The sequence below is a fragment of the Trichoderma citrinoviride genome (assembly GCF_003025115.1).
Source record: "Trichoderma citrinoviride strain TUCIM 6016 unplaced genomic scaffold BBK36scaffold_1, whole genome shotgun sequence".
Classification (NCBI taxonomy): Eukaryota; Fungi; Ascomycota; class Sordariomycetes; order Hypocreales; family Hypocreaceae; genus Trichoderma; species Trichoderma citrinoviride.
In genome coordinates, this window is record NW_020194709.1 from 2,136,768 (window position 1) to 2,157,775 (window position 21,008).

The window sequence follows — 21,008 nt, forward strand, 5'->3', positions numbered from 1 at the left end:
CCCATTCTTTCCACGATATTAAGCCACAGTGACCTCGACTTTGGTCTTGTCTATCTCATGTATTAGCTCCCCTCGTACCAGAACATCATCAAAGCAGGGTGTAATTACTCACAAAAAGCAACATGGTCCCTCAAATCAAGCGCCCCCTCAAGCGGCTCCTTATAATACCACGCCGCATTCTCAAATTTCTGGCCTACACAACAAAAGTTCATCAGCACTCATCCCAAAACCACCCCCAACTCAAAAACCCCCCAATTCGAATAAATCAAGGTAAACGTACCATCAACTTCAAGCGTATAATAACTCGCATCCCCCTTCCACGGACACCACGTATTCAGCGTCGCCCCCCGCAGGTACTCCTTGTGCACGCTCTCCGGCGGGAAATACACGTTGCCCTCCGTCTCGCGCCAGGACGTCGCCTCGGCGATGACGGTGCCGTTGATGCGCGCCGTGGCGTGGCCGGTGCGCGGGGTGACGGATTTGCCCATTTTGGGGACGAGTTTCTTGAGGAACGAAATGGTGGCGGTTTTGTTCTCTTTCTCCCTTTTCTCTTGGTTTCTCTGAGAAGAGATGAGTTTTCGGATGTAAGTGAGATGAGCTGAATGTTCTGAGGGTTGGAGTTGATGTACTATATAGATGTCTTATACTTTTTATATGAACGACGGTGTGTGGCTGAGAGGCATGATTTCTAATACCTCCAACTTATTCCAACATCCCGTCAGCTGCGGGGTCAAACGTCTCCCCTCGCCTTTCGTCATCCAAGCCACAGAGATCTCGGATAGATTCCAAATCAAAAGCAACCTAAGTGCAAGGTCCCTGAATCTGATCGTCTCTTTCTTATCCGTGAGCATTCAGCCACATACGACGAGGCAGACTTGTTCAACCTCACGAGAATGGAATGTGGAATATCAACTATTATCAATTCATCTACCATTAAACAAAGCGTCTGCTTGCTATGCATTACCCTAGGTAGGGTGTTGAGTCCTGTCAAGTAGTTGAAATCTATCTATGACCATTGTAATCGCCTTCTCTGCGTTCGGTAGGGTACCGAATCCCGTCAACGCCATGCAAAAATGATTCCCTTGTCTCTTTCTCTGTCTCTTTGTCTTGCTTCTTTTTTCGTTTCTTCTTGTTTTGCATGTGAAAGTCATCAAGTCAATAAACGCCACGCTATCCATAAGTCCATTCCATCACAAGTTGATCAGGTCAATCTCTGAGAAATCCGGCGGGTATCTGCCGTACACCACGCGCACTTTGCTGTCCAGCGCAGTGCCCTCGTTGCTGATCCAGATGTGCTCACTATAGCTTCTGGTTCGGCGCACTTCGTCGTCACTGATGCCCAAATCATCTCGGGGAATCCAGACAATGGGCCGGCGCGCTCGCAGGGCAGAGTGCAAGAAGGCATGGCGAACCAGGACGTCCCTCTCCTCAGGGGTAAGGTCCTCGATTTCGTCGTGAATTCCTCCGTACAGAGCCTCTCCAATGGCGCGCTGTGCTTCGAGATCCTTGCTTCGCTGTTTCCGTCGGTACTCGGCAGCCCGAGAGTCGTTATCCATCAAGGCCAGCTTTCGGAGCTGGTTGCCCCCGTCTTTGGCCCAGGATCCAACTTGCTTTCCGCCTCCCTTGGCCCAGGATCCCATCTTCTTCACCGGGTTCGCGATGCGCGCAACACCTCCCTTTGACTTTTCGGGCTGGATGTTGCTCAGCTCAATATCATCTCTGCTATCCATCGAAGTGGAAGGTTTTTCGGCCGCGCCCCGTTCCCTTCCGGCCTCGTCAGTGCCCTCGTTGTCTTCGTTATCGGAATCAGCGATCAGTCCAAAGCGGCGATCTTGAGCCCGCTGGAACGCTTCGTCGCGTAACACAGCCTCGTCTTCAAATGTAATGGGCAAATATCGGAAAAGAGGCGAAAATGAATTGTTCAGGAGGATCTGGTAAAGAACGGTCAGGATCAAGGCCACGATCATGACGATACCGTGTGGCGTGCAAGTGTGAGTGCCCGATTCATCAACCACAATGAAGAACAATCCGGCCAAACACAGCTCCATGACGTATATGCCCGTGAACGTCTGGTTGAGCGCTCGAGGGTACAGAACACCGCCGGTGTCGACCTCGAATCGAGTAACGTAGAGCATGGAGTATCGCTGAGCAACCCAGAGGAGCCCAAATGTGATGACGGCAAAGATGGAAATGAGCGGCGCAACAACGCTGTAAATGATGGCAATGCAAGCAAAGTTGGTGTAGACGGGAAAGAAGCTTCCCCAGTTGACGTCGTTCAGATTCGTGTTACGAGCCCACTTGCTACGTGCGGTGTTGTCAAAGATCCGAGCCAGAATGAACCAGACAAAGAGGGCTCCGACCTGGAGCAGAGTACCGGAACTGGTAGACATGGCCTGAAGAATCATGTAGGAGAAGAAGTAGTTGGCCGCCTTTGGTAGGTTTGTCGCCAGAAGATCCAGCACGGCCTTGACCGAGTCGAGCTCAGTAATGTTGTCCACCAGCTTGTCGATGGATGCGGCAAAGAACGAGGCAATCGACACAATGAGGAAAACTTGGACGAAGAGAAAGGCAAAGTAAAAGATTTGCACAAACTCCGACTTTTGGGCTCCCGTCTTGGCGCCCTTGATCTCGCCCAGGAAACTCAATATCCTTGGCACAAGGAAGAGGAGCAGAGCGAGGACAGCGGCGGGAAGAACACCTGCAACACCCTTGGCCGCATTCTCGAGGGCCTTGTTGTCCCTCAGGAACCCGAGCCAAGACGTCTGCTGGATAAGCTGATCCAGCTGACCCAAGGCGGCCGTCCAAGCAACGGGAATAGCCCACAGGAAAATCATGGCCAGCACCATGAGAGTAACCGCGCCGGTGCGCACCCACTCCTGCCACCACGAGAGAGCCATGTTGCTCCAAATGACGTCCCGGGGCGAGATCTCATTCACACGTGGCGCCATTTGCCGGGGGACGTGGTGGATGATGCTCTGGCACGCCATGTGAGCGGCCACCTGGTGGTTGAATTGGATAAACGCCGAGTTCATCAGGGGGAACCGCTCGGGGTGCTTCTGGTCTTCCTCGATCTCCATATTTAGTCGGGCCAGCTCAGTTCTGCACCAGTAGATGGTATCAACCTTTTGGCTAATCAACGGGAGACCAGGCAGCCATGAGATTCCCCATGGGGGTAGACGGTGGGTAGGACGATCCTTCTTTTTGAGATACTTGGCCCATTCGGCCTCGGTCTCTTCCTCTTCCACCTTGTAGTCCTCATTGAAGTAGACAGCGGGGTAGTCGCCCGTCTCTTTGGCCTTTTCGCTCGTAAAGGGCAGAACCCCTTTGAAATTTTGCCACCACGTTTTCTCTTCGGTACCCTGCTTGCCTATGTAGTCGTCACCCTCGTTCTGCTGAGGGACTGGAGAGGCGTAGCCGCCGGCGGGCGTCTTCCAGAACTGCCAAAACTTGGGTTCTTCCATGTTGTACATGTCGTTGATGTTCTCGAGCTTCCGGACCGTGTTTCCCTCCACCGTAGCTGGGTTGTTCCCCCGGATAGCTTTGGTAGATCCAGCCGAGACCGAAGACGGTCCCCGCGAATGTGTCTGCGCGCGATGGGCCGCAAATGAAGGATAGCCGTGGGGCTGAGGGCCTTCGTCTTCTCCAGGCATAGTCTGTTTGCGAGCCAGGCTGATGAAGCCATTGTTTGTCCCAAACTCGTCCATCTGGTCGCCAGCCTTGTTGAACGCGCCTTTGATATTCTTGAGTACCGCAACGCTGCTACCGTCGGACGCTTGAGATTTCCGGTCATCGTCGTCCGAGTCTGAGGAACTGGAAGAGGATTCGTTATCTTCCTCTCGAACATTGGTGAGCTTGCGCAACTTTCGCTTGTGCTTATCCTCGATTCGCGACTCTCGAACGCTCTCGTCAACTGTGTGAGGGACGTGGTGCTGCTTGCCATCGTTAGTGCCTTCGCCGCTGTTGGCCATGCGCTTGGCCTCCGCATCCTCTTCGGCTTGACGAGTAGCCTTTTCTTTCTTTGACAATCCTTTGCGCTGTTTCTTTTCCTCGGCATTTCGCCTCTTCAGCTGAACTTTCTTGGCCGCCCGGATGAGTTCAGTCTCGGCGGCTTCGAGCTGTGCGTGGATCTCAGTTCGGAGATTGACCTTGTCCAGGAGACTCGTCAGGTCCCGGTTGATCCAGATATTCCGGATCCCGCCAGGGAAAACGTCGAACAGGCCGGACAGCGCGTCCTCGCTGAGCCACTTGGAGGGGATAGAGTTGACCAGCACCGTCGTGGCGGAGGCCCTAAGTCGGTGCTCTGCGCTGGTCAGATAGTCTTGGCGGACTTTGATGTAAGCACGCATCTCGAAGAAGAAGACACTGCAGACCCAGATGATGACGAGGAGCGCCATCAGCAGGTGTGCAGCGTAGCGGCTTGTCTCCGTCGCCTTGACATTGCCCCAGGCCAGGGTGTCCAGACCCGTGGGCACAAAGGCGGGATCGCTGCTGTCGGTGCTGTTGCTGCTGTTGCTGCTCGAATCCGCATCGGTGCTGTTGCGGAAATCGATATTTTTACCGCGACCTCCAACGTAGTTGATGGGGATGAGGATGGGCATTACAATCGCGCAGATGGGAATGAAGATGATGAGGAGCGTTTTCAGATATCGGAGAAAGAAGTAGGCGTCCAACCCGCACTTGTTGATGACTTCTCGGTCATTGTACGTGATCAGGGCCCTAATCAGCTTGAAGAAGTTGTTTGGAGGGGTTTCGGTTCGTTCGCGCTCGGGGACAAGATACGTCTTTGGTTTGCTACAAGACAAGTTCGTCGTCAGCATGCTTGATATTGAGGCAGCGAGGTGGTGGCTCGAGATTTAAGAAATGTGTGGCCTGTACTTACAATACTCTTGCCAGTTTGTTCCTTAAAAGAACGAATAACAGAAGCTGGACAAAAAAGATGATCACGGAGACCAGGATGGCCGTCAGGAAACTGACAATGCCTATGCCTGCGCTCTTCTGACCGTCGCCTGCCTCCTGGGTATCTCGTTTCGCAAGAGACGCGGCCGCCATGATGACCCTGTGAGGCCATGGCTGATCGCCACCTGATGGGATTGTCTCCATTGCTGGAGTCTGGAAAGAGAGGTGCTCGCCGTGAGCGGAGCAAAAGGGAGTTGATCGCCCAAAATGAGGTTATGATTAGGACGTAATCAATGTTGGAAATGAAGGAATAGTAATGGCATCTGTACGAAGACGATAGATATGGGCAAGTCGAGCTTTGTAGGGCGTCGGTGCGTCTGATTGCGCCCTCTGGGGGCTTCGAAAAGAATGCGCTCGAGGAGGTTGAAAGGATGCCAAGAGGCCAGCGGTGCTTCGCGATCAAAGGGGAGAATAGCTAGGGGAAAAGGAGAAGGCGAGGTCGGCCAGGTGTGACAATGGCCAATGTTTGCTGTACGTTGTTCAGTGAAGCGGTGGAGGGAGCAACAGCCCGTCTGGTGGAGAAGAATTTTTCCCACTTCTGCTTGGAGGCACGAAGCTTGGACGTTTTTACAGAGTACAGCAGCACGCGATAAAGGGAATGGAAAACATGAGAATGTATCAATTGCACTATTTTACCGACGGCGAGGTTACACGATAAGGTCATGGTGTGCTCCCCTTGCCTGTCAGATCCTTGTTTCTGGGCTCTTCGTCCTGGACGTCATCCGCGGCCGTGATTGGCAGCTGGTGGGTGCGAAGCGCGCATCCAGCACGACCCACGAGAGACATCGTCGCCATCAAAGGGATTGAGAGGAAAAAACAAGGATGTTCTTTTGAGCGCCGGTGACATCAGAGGCGCTCAGAGGCCCCCCAGGCCCTGTCGCTAAGCAGCGGGTGCGGCATGGATCAGCGCGGGTACAGGCGCCAGAACCTAAGCCTCAGTGAGCACCTTGATTCGCACAGAGCGTCCGTCGGCGTCTCTAGGCAGGTTAGCGGGTGCTTGGGAGGGTTTCATTGGGGCAGATGCGCTGTTGGCTTCCCACTGCCTCAGCTGCAGCGCCCCACCCGCGGTCCAGTGGCTCAGGGCCTCTCACTGGCTCCCGTCGGCTTGGGACTGCGCATGTACTCTGAGTGTGCTTTGCTGCAGTCGGCGGCAATCAATTACGCGTACGCTTGTACAAGGAAGAGACAACTTGCAGCAGATACTTCGTGCAGACGCTTCACTGAATCAACACCAATTCCGTCAACACATAGAGTGATTCCCTGGCAAAAAAGGGGGTCAGCGAGCAAACGGCGGTATCGGCTTCGGCGTGGTCAGTGAATGAAAGTGGATTCGCTCTTTCTCTGGTCTGCGCTTGGCGTTGTGGCGTAACGTGGAGCAGGTACTCCGGGGTAGTGCAGACGGAAAATTGGACGAGAATCGAAGACCTCCCGAGACGGGAAACCATCTCCAACCTTCACTGACGTAAAGGTATGGCGCAGTCAAAGAGTGCGCTAAAAGTCCGCAAACAGAACAATATCTGTTCCAACAAGTGAACACGTCGCAGACATACGAGACACGTAGTGAACAATGGCGGGATGGGTGGAATCGGCCTCTTGCGGCGGCATCAGCGAATCGGCCGAAGGTACGCAGTAGAGACAACGCGCAGTCAGTCAGTAGTGCAGTGTTTTTCCCCGGACTGAGCTTGATTTCGAGAAATCCTGGAGTAGATCATCAAAAGGGCCTTTACATGCATGCGCTGCGACGCACAAGGTCGCACTGGAGAAGACCACCGATGTCATGGCCAACAGGCAATCGAGATAAGATGGGCACACTACGCTGACGCTGACTACCACCTTATGTTAGATCGTCATCCGATGCAGGAAAGTTGGTCTTGGTCACTGTTGGTTTCCGCCTCTTTGCCTCTGATAGACCGATGCCATCAAAAATGTCTTGCATGTCTACCTTATTTGCTTCGGTTCAAGTTTCGGTGCGTGCCGAATACGATTCCCCACTACCTTAAGGTTATTCCATTCACCCAAACGGAGTGCAGACATCACGATCCTTTCTCCGAGTCGAGGGACTTTGGGAAGTCCGACGGTCACTTTCAGACTTCTCATTTCAAAGGCTTTGTTTCCAGAATTTTCCAGGTCTTGGGGTTTCCTTAAAGAGGCTCGAAACTGTTGGGTACGGAATACATTGCGTGAGTTGACGTCCTTTGTCTCACCCGTCTTCTCTCATTGACGTAATCAACCATTGTTGACTTTAGGAAGGCACTCGGCGCCCTCCTGTCTGACCTCTGTAGCAAGTTCGAAGGATTCATCCTGTCTCAGCGCTCCAAAAAAATTTCTCATCTTTCTTTCGAAAACCTAATGGACCACTGGGATCATAAAGCACAATGTGTTTCTGAAGGTCTGATCACATCATTATCTCATCAAAGCACGGGTCTCACTTCATCCATCATTGATTAGATGGTCTCGTGAGAAGTTTGGAACGGGATCGGTCATACAAACCACTCTAGATGCACTTGATCTCTTGATGGCAAGCTCCAGCAAGCCGTAGCCGGAGATCTCTAAGCGCTCTCTCGTTAGTCAACGAAACTGGTCTTTAGAAGGGAGATATTGAGCTATACTCGTTCGTCGGACATAGTTTGTTGAATCCCAATGGTGCTATAAGGCTTGGCATTGCGAGCTTCTAGTCTCTACAACAAAGTACAACGGCGCCAAAGACATTCAAACGGACCCAGTTATTGGCATCAACGGCCGGTATTTCGAGCGGCAATCCCAGTCGCCATGCTCACATCTCATCAACGGCCTCAACCCATTTTCGGTTCCTCATGATGTTGAATGAGCACATCTCTATTCACAATGTGTAGAGGAACTGGACACCAGCTGTACATCGGTCAATCTTTTTTCAACACACAAAGAGAAAGCTATGTCCATGGATGGTCTCATGCTTGATAGCGAATAACGCCCGGTTGGGCTGCCTATGTGTTCTCATATCATCGGTTATTACATGTACCCAAACGGACCGTTCGTCGAGAATGACATCCTCTTGCCTACCACCGTGTGCCTCTTTACATGTATCTCATCTTCAATTGTACCTTTGCTCGTTGACATGTGTACATAAAGCCCCATTCCATAAGCTGAGGGGCCCATTAGAAAAGCTCCTGATTTGTCTTATATGAATGCTGCTTCTTCAGGATTGCAACATCAAAAGCCACCTGGCCGTGTTATCCCTGTATTCTCGCAGTGAGATGAATAAGGCGTTTTCTCATCAACCGGGATGAGGCAAAGTGACTCAGGCAGCCAGTAAGTTCTACACGCACGAGCTATTGAGTAATGGACTACGGAGTACAGAGTATTCATTTATCACTTGTCTCGTTTGCAATGACAGCGTGATCATTTAAAGATCTACCTTGGTATCTCGCGGCTCCCCGATAAGAACTTGCCCCGATTCTTGGAAAACTAAATCCCAGACGCAAAGTAAGCATGAAAAGAGTGAAATTAATGCATCAATACAGCCATCTCCTCCTTTGCACCATAACGCCCATGACCGTAACTGTCAATCCCAGGTTCCGCAGTCATACTCCTTTCGATACCGGACCCAAGTAGGAATCACCCGTGTGATAAGCATGCCTATTTCAGCATGATCGATATCTTGTGAGAAGCGTAGACCCTACACTGCTCCGATGATGGCTGTGAAGCCAAAAGTAGAATGAGAGTATCTCACTTTAGGATTGCTTGTCGACCATTAACACAATAAGCAGTCCAGACAGCAACAGCATGCTGTACCAAGCGCCAGACCACCAAGAAGCCCGCTTGTCGTTCCACCGGGACGCTGGTTTCCATAATAGCCCTGAGGAGGATACTGGCCGTATTGACCTTGTGCATATTGGCCCTGAGCATATTGTCCTTGAGGCCACTGGTTGTAGCCGCTGGGATACTGGCCTTGATAGTAGCCTTGTTGCTGGTTATAATATCCCATTTGGGGCCCCGGCTGGTAGTAGGCTTGCTGTTGACCCTGCGGACTCTGATAACCTTGCTGATAGTTGCTGGGCTGGCCTTGCTGTTGGTAGCCCCCATAGCCCGCATATCCACCGTATGCGGCCTCAGGGACTTGGGGTGGCTCTCCATAGGCCGGTGGATTCTCACCCCTGTTGTTATTCTTGGGTGCCATGATTCTACCGTCTAGACGCTATTGCGAATCGCCAGAGACAACGAGAGAAAGCCGGTCCAAACCAACGACGTGGACACAGCAGTTTAAGATGTGGTTTTGAGGAAGGCAAAAGAGAGGCAATGAGGGGAATGGGAAGAAGGAAATCCGGACTGCGCGTGATCAAAGCCAGAGGACATTGGGGCGAAGTTTAAGCTCTCGTCATGGCCACCTTCCGAGCACTTACGCACGCAGACGATGGAACGCCACATTCGATTACGACAAGCCTTCGGGTGTTCGGCGCGAACGGAGGCACGACGCTCGGAGAGCGGCGCATCTATTGGACTTGCCTAACACGAGGAGATCGAAACACGATTCCATTCTAGTCCTGACTGCTAGCCTTTCAAGCAGCGCCATCAAGCCACAAATTGTTCAGGTTTACTACCGGCATACGTGTACGGAGAAGTTTGAAGGCGTTGGACTGAAGGCGCTGCATTTAGGGTATCCCGAGCTTCAGTGCTGAAGAGCCGCCACGAGCGATAAGATAGCATCACGTGATTTTAAGCACCGCCACATGTGGCTGCTCCACCAGAAATTGCAAACCGCACCAAAGTTGAGAAATTCGCTGGATTGCTTCGAGTGGAAAACCCCACGCTCACCATCGCCCCTTGTACAATTGCTCTCGCGACGCAGCGCACGTCGATAATCACTGCAGAGCAGACTTGGGAATCTAAACTAGCCATCGAGCGCAACTCGGCAGTCAGCAATCATGGCTACCACCGCCCCTCCCAAGGCCAAGTGAGCTTCCCATCACCATATTCCAAAACTTCGCATCTTCGCCTGCAAGGCTCGCTAACCCCACCATCGCAAATTTCAAAAGGCACGATTGGGCCGACGACGACGACATCGAGGAGACCTCCTCCGAACTGCCGCCTCCCCAGACCATCTCTAACAAGGATGGCACCAAGACGATCATCACATACCGATACAACGACCAGGGCCAGAAGGTCAAGACGACTCGCCGTGTCCGCTACATCACCCAAACCGAGACAGTCAACCCCCGCGTCGCCGCCCGGAAAACGTGGCCCAAGTTCGGCCTGAGCGCCATCTTCCGCCCCAGCGTCTCGTGGCGCAAGGATGCCAAGGAGGAGGGCGCCGATGCCAACGCCCAGGCTATGAAGGACAAGCTCAAGGACAAGAAGGTCAAGTGCCGTATCTGCAACGGCGAGCATTTCACAGCCAGATGTCCTTACAAGGACACCATGGCCCCTGTTGGAGAGACGACCGCCGCCGAGGCGCCCGCTGGTCTGGCCGACGATCTCGCGGCCGCTACTGGCGCTGCCGGGTCTGGAAAGAAGGGCTCCTACGTGCCGCCTGCTCTGCGTGGCGACCGCGGAGGAGCTGGAGAGCGCATGGGTGGATCGAAGTACGGCGAGAGAGACGACTTTGCGACACTGCGTGTTACCAACGTATGTTCAGCCCTTGGATATAACCGTCAGAGATGGTGTGATTTGCTAACGACTGCTTTTCTGTCAAACAGGTTTCAGAGATGGCGGAAGAACAAGAGCTGCGCGATATGTTCGAGCGTTTCGGTCGTGTCACCAGAGTCTTCCTCGCGAAGGACCGGGAAACCGGCATGGCCAAGGGCTTCGCCTTCATCAGCTTTGCAGACCACAGCGATGCCGTTACGGCATGCCAGAAGATGGACGGATTTGGTTTCAAGCATCTCATTCTCAGGGTGGAGTTTGCCAAGAAGGCTCAGTAAAGGAACGGGAGTCCTTGGTTTTTCTTGTTGCGGGATGGTTAGGAAGATTTGGTAATGCATATGCTATGGCTATTTGCTGCATAGCTGGAACTGTCACCATGTTGCCCTCTTGAACGTCTTTTGAGTGTCTCATTTGCACTCTTCCGTCTCTGCTCAGTGGCAGATTCCTCAAATCAGACTTGTCGTGGAAATGTATGTAAACAAAACTCCAACTTGTAATGGGAGGCGTTTGGATATGGATTCCTCAGTTGAAGTCTGTTATCTAGCTGGCGCTTATCTGCATCGGACAGCACGATGCCATTATGCGTAGGCAACTGAAAGAATTCGAGTATGACAACTCCAGGAACTTTTGTCTCTCAGCAGATAAGGCAAGGTAAGGTTTATTGATAAGTACTCCGTATAATGACTACAACCTTCTGTTGACCGCAGGTAAATATAGAGACCGAGCTCCTCATCCAGCATACCTGTCCAATTGACACTCACTGCCAAATCTCGCTTGCGTGGTACGAAGCCCTCTCAAGCAGTCCGTAGTGGAGCCTCCATCTGTTGGGCCAATGTGGGGGAAGTCAGGCCAATCATCGAGAGCACGGCGAACCAGGGTCACGACTTTCACATGTCTGAACTTTTGGCCCTGACGATGTTTAGCAGCATTCGTCATTTTGGCTGGAGAAGTGGGCTCCTGGTTGTGCTTTGCCCCGATACTTGGCAGTGCATGGACATCACGTTGTTGCATTCAACGGCTTCAATGCGAACGGGTGATTGTTCATCAAGATTATTCGACGATACGTCTGCCTCTAGTTCTTAGTCACGTCAAATCAAATCCCCCATTGCACCACATCTGGTAGATTCAATGTTGCAGCGAACCTGGAAGCCTCCCCTCCCCCGGGTTCCGGGTCCCTGTGCCTGCTTTAGCCGATGGATAATAACCAAGTCCAGCGTTCGCGTTCGGGGGCCTTCGGGGACTCGCCAACCGTTCCAGTGGGTTTTCCCCCCCCCACTACTGACAGAAACTGGGCGGCCCTTCTAGTGGTGTTTAGGTGCAATGTCTCTCCACACTGGCATGTTGCTTCGGTAGCTGCGGCGCCCCTTCCCAGAGCTGGACAGAGGTCACAAGACCCCAAGAGAAGCGGAAGGAACCGTTTGAAGGCTTCTCGCCTCAACTTTCTTTTCTTCTCCTCCATCAGTCAACAAACATCGCAGCGAATAACGGCCTTCAACAACGCCGCTCAACTCGCTTCCTAAAGACAAAGCGTCAACCGCTCGTCGTACCAACAGCACCAACCGCGCTCATCAAGCGGATCCGCGAGACTCTGCTGTCACTCCTGCTGCAACCTTAGCCAGGACATCCATCTCCCGCGCTTCGATATTAGCCCCGAGATCAGCTCGCTTCTAGACCTGCGCATTGGTGGCTCCGCCCTGCAATCAACGCAACCCGAGGAGAGCCCTGCCTGCAGCAGTTTCTCAACAAACGGCCCTCCCGCTCGTGATTGGGCGATTCCGAGTTAACGCAGAGAAAGGGCCAGCCAGCTAAATAGCCGCAAGCTCGCAACTCGCGCTCTTCTGTTTCTTCACACCCATTGAACCTCCTCTTGTCCTTCAACCTTACTGCCAATCCAGGCTCGACTCGGACGATATTCAACTCCGTCCAGCATGAGTTCGGCCGCCGACGTCTCGGCCGGAGGGGCTGAGCTGCGGCACCGCCAGGTTCACGAACAATCGCCAGACGCAAGTGGCAGCATCGATCCCAGTTCTACGGCGCCAATGAAACCGCCTACGGCTGCCCAGGATGCCCAAGATGGTGGCATTAATAAGCCAAAGAAAACCTTTGGCCGTACGCCGGATGGCACAGGTGAGTGATGCAGTCAGGGTCCAGAATTCCCCGTTTGGGCTCACATAAGCCCTGCATTAAGCTGACCACAGTACCTCGTGGGGTTAGTATTCGTCGTGCCGACTACACATGATATGGTTTCACAGCTCCTTGACCCGCGACAGCCAAAGAACCTTTCGGACGCTGTTGTGCTGGCTATTCTAGCATTGCACATTCTAGCAGCATATGTCCTGCCGGCTGGGTACAAGCGTCCTGTGTTTACGGCGCTCTTCCTCTTCTGGAGAGCCTCCTACAATGTTGGCATTGGATACCTGCTGCACGTTCAATCTCACCACCGGCGCCTCATTACCTGGGCCAAGAAATGGAAACTATTCGAGAACCCGAACACGGGAAATAATCCTCGCCCATGGTTGTACAAGCTGCTGAAGCGGGAGCTCGAAGCCAAGATTCCTGAGGACTATGAATTTGAGAAAGCCCCCATCGAGTACAACACATGGCTTGTTTTCCGAAGGGTCGTCGACCTGATCCTGATGTGTGATTTCGTGTCATACTGTCTGTTCGCCATCGTTTGCGGCCACACCCCAAAGGGCGAGAGTTTGCTCATTGGCATTGCGCGCTGGCTCCTCGGCATTACCCTGGTTGGATTCAATCTCTGGGTCAAGTTGGATGCCCATCGTGTTGTCAAGGACTTTGCGTGGTATTGGGGCGACTTCTTCTACCTCATCGACCAGGATCTCACATTCGACGGTGTCTTTGAGATGGCTCCCCATCCCATGTACTCGATTGGTTATGCTGGCTACTACGGTATTTCGATGATGGCGGCAAGCTACGAGGTGCTCTTCATCTCTATCCTTGCCCATCTGGCTCAATTTGCGTTCCTTGTGACGGTGGAAAACCCTCATATTGACAAGATTTACAATCCTCCGGCCCCGAGGGAAAAGTCTAGGCCTCGAAGTCCGGTCGATTCCACTGTGGCATTTGATGTTTCTGCCGAGACTCCCTACTCAGGATCTACATCCATATCGCAGAAGGATCTACCAGAGCCTGTACACAATCTCGTCGGCCTCAGCAACATTGATCTCTTCCGAGTGCCCGACTGCGTGGTCGTCATTCTCCCAGTCTACGTTGCGGCCCTGGTTTATGCGACACCGGCGACATCCACGTGGAAGGCAATCTTCGTCGCCCATGCCCTTGCGTGGCGAATATGGTATCACGCTGGTCTCGGCTTCTTGTTGGATCAGCAGTCCAAGTCAAAGATGTGGACTCGCCATTTCCTCAAATACGGCGAGAGTGCTGGCGAGGCCTGGCGCCAGTGGAAAGGCATGTACCACATCAGTATGGTCATGTGCAACACTTCCTTCATCGCAGCTTGCTGGAAGATGTACAATATGCCCGAGGACTGGGGCTACGGCTTGGTCCTCTTCAAGCACGTTCTGGGCGCTGGGCTGATTGCTCTGCAACTATGGACAGCTTTCAGTGTATATGAGTCTCTAGGCGAATTTGGCTGGTTCTGCGGCGACTTCTTCTTTGATCACGAAGCTAAACTGACCTACACCTCCATCTACCGATTTCTCAACAACCCCGAAAGGGTCTTTGGAACCGCTGGCATCTGGGGTGCTGCTCTCATCACTTGGAGCCGAGCCATCTTCATCATTGCCCTGGTTACGCAAATTCTCAACGTCATGGTGATCGCGTTTGTCGAGCGACCCCACATGCAGAAGATTTATGGAAGAAGCATACGCCAGGAGGCGGGCCTTACCAAGTTCATCAAGCGATCACTGCCGCCTCCGGTCAAGGTATGGCAGGAAAGCGTCGACAAAGTCCTGGACGACACGACGCACTTTGTCGAAGAATTCCTGGACAGCGCCCGCCCCAAGTTCAGTTCTGGTGTTAAGACCATTGTTCGAGATACCACTGCTCTTTTCAACGTAGCACCCGCCCGCCTCACGATTACGAGAATTGCCCCTGACCTGGCAGGATTGGATCCTAAGCACTATTCACTCGATATTGAGGGAACGCCGTCTCTCCAGTCGGCCGTTGATGAGAGGGCTACCGGCAAAGAGAGCTTCTCGGGCCGCTTCCCTAAGCTTATTAAGACCAAGACTTTTGAGTACGGCGCTCCGCTCCGAGTCAAGTGGCGAGCCCCCGCAAACCACAGCAAGGAAGACTGGATTGGCCTGTACATGGTCACGGACAACCGCTCTCGAGAGACGACGGAAGTTTCTTCCCTCGGAAGATGGACGCCCACATGCACTGGCGCTTACGATGCCTCGACGGCAGATACCAGCATCACTGTTCAGGAACATCCCGTCCCTAAGTCCGATCCCTCAGACCCTGACATGGTGGAGGGTGAGGTTGTTTTCCAAGGAGACAAGCTGTGGTGGACGCAAGGTGTCTTTGAGTTCAGATATCACCACGATGGACGCCACACTGTCATGAGCATCTCGGAGCCCTTCGAAATCCGCATCAGCAAATTTACCGAAGATGACGTTGATACTGATGTCCGTACCAAGGCCGTGCTTGCCAAGGCTGTTGAATCGGCTCTTTTACCCATTGTCCAGAACTGCTTGGACCGTGACGATGACATTGCCCCAAGCACTGTGGATGAATCCTTCGGCAGTCATGTGGAGCGGGATGGCAAGTACGCAAAGAGAATCGTTTATGCCATCCGGGAGATGTTTGGTGTAGAGTTTGCGCCGGCTGTCGTCCTTGCAGACCGCAGTGTGAGGAAGCTGGCCTGGAGAATCTGCAATGCCAAGGAGGTTTTGGTAAGTCATTTTGCTCGTTTCTTCAAATGTGGTTGCCACCAGATCGAACTAACACAATTCGTTTTCTCTAGGCACCATACAGCATGTCCCACTCAAAGGGTACCGCGACCCCAGCAAATGAAGATATGTCGAAATAATGATCGATTTCTTGCATGTTCATGTCCTCGAGGATAGGATATAGAGGTAGAGATGGCGCAAGATGGTCAAAATTTATGATACCAAGGCAGGCGTCTAGGATATGCGTCTGGGCGATACTCGATAGATGTCAATGTAATCTGTTTGATACCCCATGTTACCGGGATGTTTGTTCATCATGTGCTTGATGGGAGCTGAGCCAGCAATGAGGATAGAAGATCGGTGGGAGTTCTCTGGCAACGGGTATCAATGCGATGCCAGCTGTCACTGCTCCCCCACAGACTTGTGCCTTGCATGAGGACGGCTATTCGGAAGGGTTTGGCCGAGGCGATGAAGGGCGATGAATCGCTTGGTGGGGGTCAGTGGCTTCGATACAAGGAGTTTCCCCATTGAATAACGATTTGTGTGAAGATAGATTGCGAATGTTAGTGACCTTTCAAGCTCATATAGATAACGCTTGAGGGATAGGAGATTGAACAGATGGCTAGATGCATCCAACAGAATGGATGGGAGAGTCTCCTTGCCGTGAATCTTGTGGTCCTGATTCTTGTCTTGGATCAATTTGGAGGTTTTACCTGAATAAACTCCGTACGGGGAACGAGATCGAATGGGAGCGTCAGGGGTGAGGCGGGCGGTATTAGTAGTGCTGAGGACAAGGCCCGAATGCGGCATGCGGGATGCGGGACCGGCGGCGGTGACGGGATGGTGGATGTTTTTGATAGATTATCAATGTTATACGTCTTGTCCATGTTTGATGTTTTCTTTGGGTATGCTTGGATTGGCGATGTGAGATGATGTTGAGGATAACTATAACATCAAAGGGGTCTGCATCTAGTTCCAGACAATTATTCCCCGTATAGAGAATACTAGGTACTTACCTCCCAATTCCAGACATCACGGTTGATATCCAGGGCATTCAGGTTAATGGATGCATTTCCCATGGCAAGCAATTCCCGTGGTTTTAGGCACTACTAGCTGTCAATGCCGTAAGACAAAAGGTAGTCACAGAAGCCGAGCTGACAGTTAACTCCCGTCTCCATCTGTCAACGTCGATTCAAAACTCCGCTCTCCGCAGCGGCTGACGGGAATAGACTTGTATCAGCCATTGCCCTAGAACATCATCAAGGCAAACGATACCAATATACAACTTCCGATAAGATATACCAAAGTGCTACGTAGCATGGCATTTCAATACTAAAAGCACCTCTGGGACCTGAGATATGGCCAACTCAATGTTAGTAGTAGTGGTCGTCTTATTTCACAAGCAAAAGACCAAAGAAAAGGATCGCTTCAGACCCCCAAATACCCTACCCCCACCTTGTCAGCAGCTTCAAGGGTTCTACTGAAAACATACCAGACGAACACCAAGCTGATCGTTTCCTCCTTCCCATATAGGCAGGCGATGTCACTGTAGCAATGCCTTCGTTTCGATTTACCTAATGTTGGCACTCGTCATCGCAAGCTTGCTTCGTTTTGTCGCATCTGGCCTTACGGATGTTCCGACGATAATACTACCTGCAGTCATATGTATGTCGCATGCAGGGAGCTTGTTCATTCTGCCAGGGACAAGATCTGCGGTGTGAGGTCTGACGGCGATTGGGGTAAAAGCCGCGCAGCAATTGGTGGGTTGCCGTGTTGTAACCTCAAATGCCCTGTCTTGGTCGTTGGAGAAGCTCGATGCCGATCTCATAAATAGCATGAATATTGCCTGAATCGTGTCTCACTTACTTTTCTGTCTCTCCCTTCTTCCCCTTGTGAGCTCAACCGTCGGCTTCATCTTCTCCTTGACAACTCATCCATTGCCCTCCTCTTGCCGTCACAGCATCGTCTTGCACAATGCCTAGCCGCCGCAACCTCCAGAAGAGCATCGTCTCAACCCTCCTCTGCGCCGGCAATCTCGCCTCTGCCAGCCTCGTCTACGTCTCTTCCTACTCTGAGACCGTGACGACGCTCAACTACACCCATGGCCAGAACACAGGCATCCAGAAGCTGAGCCCTGTGGCCGTGTCTCAGAGCTGCTCTGACAACCCCTCGTGGCTGACCCTCGACGCCACCGACTCGATTCTGTACTGCATCAACGAGGGCCTCAACACACCCGATGGTGCGCTCACTGCCTTTAAGACGAGTGGCAATGGTACTCTGCAGCAGCTGGGCCAGAGCGGCACGCCCAATGGCCCTGTGAGCGGCGTCGTCTTCGGCAACAACCGCCATGGTCTGGCCTTGGCTCACTAGTAAGTGCATCAGTTGAATGATTGAACGAAAAAAGTTGGCTGACCATATCTTCTTTACCTATAGTGGTGGCTCCGCCTTCACCACCTGGGACGTCTCCAACCCCAGCAGCCTCAAGCTCCTCGAGACCAAGAACTTCAAGTTGACTGGTCCTCCCGCCGACCCCAGTCGTCAAGATGCGCCTCACCCCCACGAGGCCGTTCTCGACCCTACGGGCAAGTTCCTGCTCGTGCCCGACTTGGGCATGGACCTTATCCACCTCTACTCCTTCGACCCCAACACCTTGGCTCTCAAGGACATCACGCCGGTCAGCGTCAAGCCCGGCTCGGGCCCTCGACACATCACCTTTGTCGTCAAGGGCAGCAAGACCTTTGCCTACCTCGTCACTGAGCTGGGCAACACCATTATTGGATACGATGTGACGTATCCCAACGGTCAGATCAAGTTGACCGAGATCTTCAACATTCCCAGCCACGGTGCGGGCCCGGCTGAGCCTAGCAGCCATGCCGCTTCCGAGGTTGTCGTTTCTGTAAGTTCAATGGCTCCCACCTGGGATACTTCCGTGTCCCAAAAGCATCAAGCTGACATACGTACGCCAGCCCGACACAAACTACCTCATTGTCTCCTCCCGCGCCGAAAACAGCAGCTCCATCCCCGACTTCGACGACCCTTCTCGCATCATCCCGTCCGACCCTCTCATCAACTTCAAGATCAACCCGACCACCGGACAGCTCCAGCTTTTGCAGGTCGTCCCCGCCGGTGGCCAGTTCCCACGCCAGTTTTCTATCAACAAAGAGGGCAACCTGCTGGCTGTCGGTCTGCAGGATGATGGCCGCGTCGTCTTCGTTGATCGTTGCCCCGAAACTGGCCTCCTCGGCGGTTTTGTTGCGTATGCGGATATCGAGGGCCAGATCACCTCGGCTATCTTTGACCAGAAATAGACGAGGGCAATGTTGGCCTCGAGCACTCTATAATTCTAGTTTAGTATAATGATGTATATATAAAGAAACATTCCGATCATCAATGCTGTTAAGTTGAGGAGGGATTGTCCTTCCCTTCCCTGCTTGTCAACAAACATTGCCCATAAACAAGTCCTACATCCAAACTGCATGTCTATGTTCTCTCTCCATGAAATCCAGTTGACTGCAGCTAGCAATTATAACCAACGTCTCGCTAACAAACGTCTAAGCTGGTATCAGTCACGGCGCCAGTGATTCCCTGGTGGCATGTGAATGATGGTTACATTGCAATGCCATCTAAGAATGCACAAGTGCGTCTCAATCAGTCGTGAAACGACGTTTGCCTGTACGCGTCCGAAGCACTACTGCATCTTTGCGTAGACAGACAGGCACAAGTCCATGCACGAAGGATATAGCACCATACATGGCATTAGTAGGTATATAGTGTATCGATGTCGGTATTTTGCGACCTGAGTCTCGCGTGAGAGGCGATTTTGGCGGCTAAAGAGACTGTGTGATTCGGTCCGATCCACCAATTGCTACTGTTGCAAACGTGATGCTCGAGATCATTGGTGAGATGATTTCATGCGATACAGTGGTTGTTTGGATAAAATCGGTGTCTTCGTATGTAGATGCAACTTAATCACTGTTTCGTCAATATGGCCATAAAAAGGTCCAGAGGTCACTTTTGCGTGTCATTGGAGTTGGCTTTGGGGTCGTTGAGAAGGTTGCCTAGTGGCGTCTTGGAGATTTTACCGTATCTGGAAATGTACGGTTTGATGGTGCGTATCCGTACCTTAGCAATGCTACCTCCAATGCCGCCTATCACACATTGCAGCTTGCCGCTAATGCTCGCTCACTTTTCAGTGACAATGAGCTAAGAGAAGCTCGCAGAGATTGCCAGATTCCAAAATACATCCTATATCTCTCATCATCAGTCTCGGATTCTTGGGAGACTTCTCCGGCGTCAACGCCGTGCCGTGGGCTCGGCAATGGACGCAATCTCAGGCCGTAAAGGTACTTCGTAGGCGCCGGTGGAGGCCCCGGGCCGGACGAGCGACGCCGCAAGGGGCCCGAGCCGCAGACTAGTTTGAAGGCTGATGATTCGACGGCCCAATCCCCACGTGAGGGCTCGAGTGTGTGTCCCATGAGGAGCTGCAGGGAGGAGTCAGAAGCAGCCTGAGGGCAGAAACTTGGTGGGAGGGTAGACATACTGACAGGGGCGCAGAGTCAGGTCATGCTGCCGCCCTCAAGCCTTCACGAACAGGGAGGGAGGCTGCCGGCACAGCCTAGAGAGTCACGAGCCGGCTGGCGAGGTAATGATTCGAGGAGAACGGATGGTAGAGATGCGCTCGAAACGCAGCCAGGATGCAGACAAGAGGTCCCTTGCAAAGATAGACAGACAGCACAGTGTGTTCATGCTCATGCATGTCGCTTGTGATGCCGCACTTTTCACTCGCTTCCGCCAGTTTGTTAGCGCTTCATGCAAGGTGAAGTGTGCGCTTTCATCGCATGCAGCTTGAGATTTGGTGATACTGCTTGGTGATAACGTAGGGAGATACATATGGATGGGGAAGAAAGGACATGAAGCCAGGCACCAGGATATCCAGGCACTGAAAATCTCTTATGGGTAAGAATCTTGTGCCTGTACCTTCCGAGTTACCAGAGGACCGAGTATTACGACTCTCGACGGGCAACTGCGCACGCTATCGAGTGGCAGGCAGCACCTTCCCATCGCCTTTCCCCTCCATCCCCACACGTGATGTTTGTCTCGAGCCAGCGTTACAACTCCAATTGGATGCCAACCATTTGACCATCTTCATCCTTTCCTGGCCTCTCCAAGCAGCTTTTTATCCTGACTTTCTTGCTTCTTGTTTGGACTGTCCGATCCGTGCAGCACAGCGTTATCCCTCGAAATCGACGCAGTTGTATCTCCGCGGTTCAGCCCCCAAAGTTCAGCCTCCCCAAGGGCCCCAAATTCGTCACTCCATCCCACGGCCTCTTCGCCTCTCCCGTCCCCTCTTTTGCGCAGCAAGCGCCAGCTTTAGCTCTGCTGCATCCTTTGTTTTGGCTTGTGTTTCGCAAACGCAGGTTCCGTGTCTCCATCTCTCAGGCAAACAGGAATTCACGCCTCAACCGCCATATTCATTCAAGTCTCTCGAAGGCTGGCTTATCTTGAGGCCTTGACTCCTCTTCTGAGGCGAATCCTCCCAACCAGCGTCCCTTGCCTTACAGC

The 21,008-nt window shown here is 52.6% G+C and overlaps 6 protein-coding genes across 6 annotated transcripts; 3 read left to right on the forward strand and 3 right to left on the reverse strand.

Moving 5' to 3' along the window:
* Positions 1 to 18: 18 nt before the first annotated feature.
* BBK36DRAFT_1155500 (DUF427-domain-containing protein) lies at positions 19 to 488 on the reverse strand (the record flags this gene model as incomplete). The annotated part of the gene is made up of 3 exons (XM_024893833.1): positions 19 to 50; positions 113 to 193; positions 281 to 488. 3 exons carry the CDS (start codon positions 486 to 488, stop codon positions 19 to 21), a joined length of 321 nt encoding a protein of 106 aa, XP_024754031.1.
* A 510-nt stretch (positions 489 to 998) lies between these two features.
* Positions 999 to 4,709, reverse strand: BBK36DRAFT_1134033 (DUF221-domain-containing protein; the record flags this gene model as incomplete). Its single annotated transcript, XM_024892177.1, has 7 exons — positions 999 to 1,211; positions 1,245 to 1,574; positions 1,608 to 1,931; positions 1,962 to 2,144; positions 2,178 to 2,301; positions 2,341 to 2,429; positions 2,463 to 4,709. Coding segments are annotated over 7 exons (3,318 nt in total), but the record flags the coding sequence as incomplete, so codon positions are not given.
* A 3,902-nt stretch (positions 4,710 to 8,611) lies between these two features.
* Positions 8,612 to 9,112, reverse strand: BBK36DRAFT_575 (hypothetical protein; the record flags this gene model as incomplete). The annotated part of the gene is made up of 2 exons (XM_024898285.1): positions 8,612 to 8,631; positions 8,728 to 9,112. The coding sequence occupies 2 exons, from the start codon at positions 9,110 to 9,112 to the stop codon at positions 8,612 to 8,614; spliced, it is 405 nt and encodes a 134-aa protein (XP_024754033.1).
* Positions 9,113 to 9,857: 745 nt separating this feature from the next.
* Positions 9,858 to 10,853, forward strand: BBK36DRAFT_1108100 (translation initiation factor 3, RNA-binding subunit; the record flags this gene model as incomplete). Its single annotated transcript, XM_024889331.1, has 3 exons — positions 9,858 to 9,886; positions 9,969 to 10,557; positions 10,629 to 10,853. 3 exons carry the CDS (start codon positions 9,858 to 9,860, stop codon positions 10,851 to 10,853), a joined length of 843 nt encoding a protein of 280 aa, XP_024754034.1.
* A 1,294-nt stretch (positions 10,854 to 12,147) lies between these two features.
* Positions 12,148 to 15,737, forward strand: BBK36DRAFT_1134034 (phosphatidylethanolamine N-methyltransferase). The gene is made up of 3 exons (XM_024892178.1): positions 12,148 to 12,702; positions 12,790 to 15,449; positions 15,521 to 15,737. Exons 1-3 carry the CDS (start codon positions 12,504 to 12,506, stop codon positions 15,584 to 15,586), a joined length of 2,925 nt encoding a protein of 974 aa, XP_024754035.1. The 5' UTR covers positions 12,148 to 12,503; the 3' UTR covers positions 15,587 to 15,737.
* A 1,683-nt stretch (positions 15,738 to 17,420) lies between these two features.
* Positions 17,421 to 18,785, forward strand: BBK36DRAFT_139421 (putative isomerase YbhE; the record flags this gene model as incomplete). Its single annotated transcript, XM_024897461.1, has 3 exons — positions 17,421 to 17,815; positions 17,880 to 18,342; positions 18,413 to 18,785. The coding sequence occupies 3 exons, from the start codon at positions 17,421 to 17,423 to the stop codon at positions 18,752 to 18,754; spliced, it is 1,200 nt and encodes a 399-aa protein (XP_024754036.1). The 3' UTR covers positions 18,755 to 18,785.
* Between the last annotated feature and the right edge of the window lie 2,223 nt (positions 18,786 to 21,008).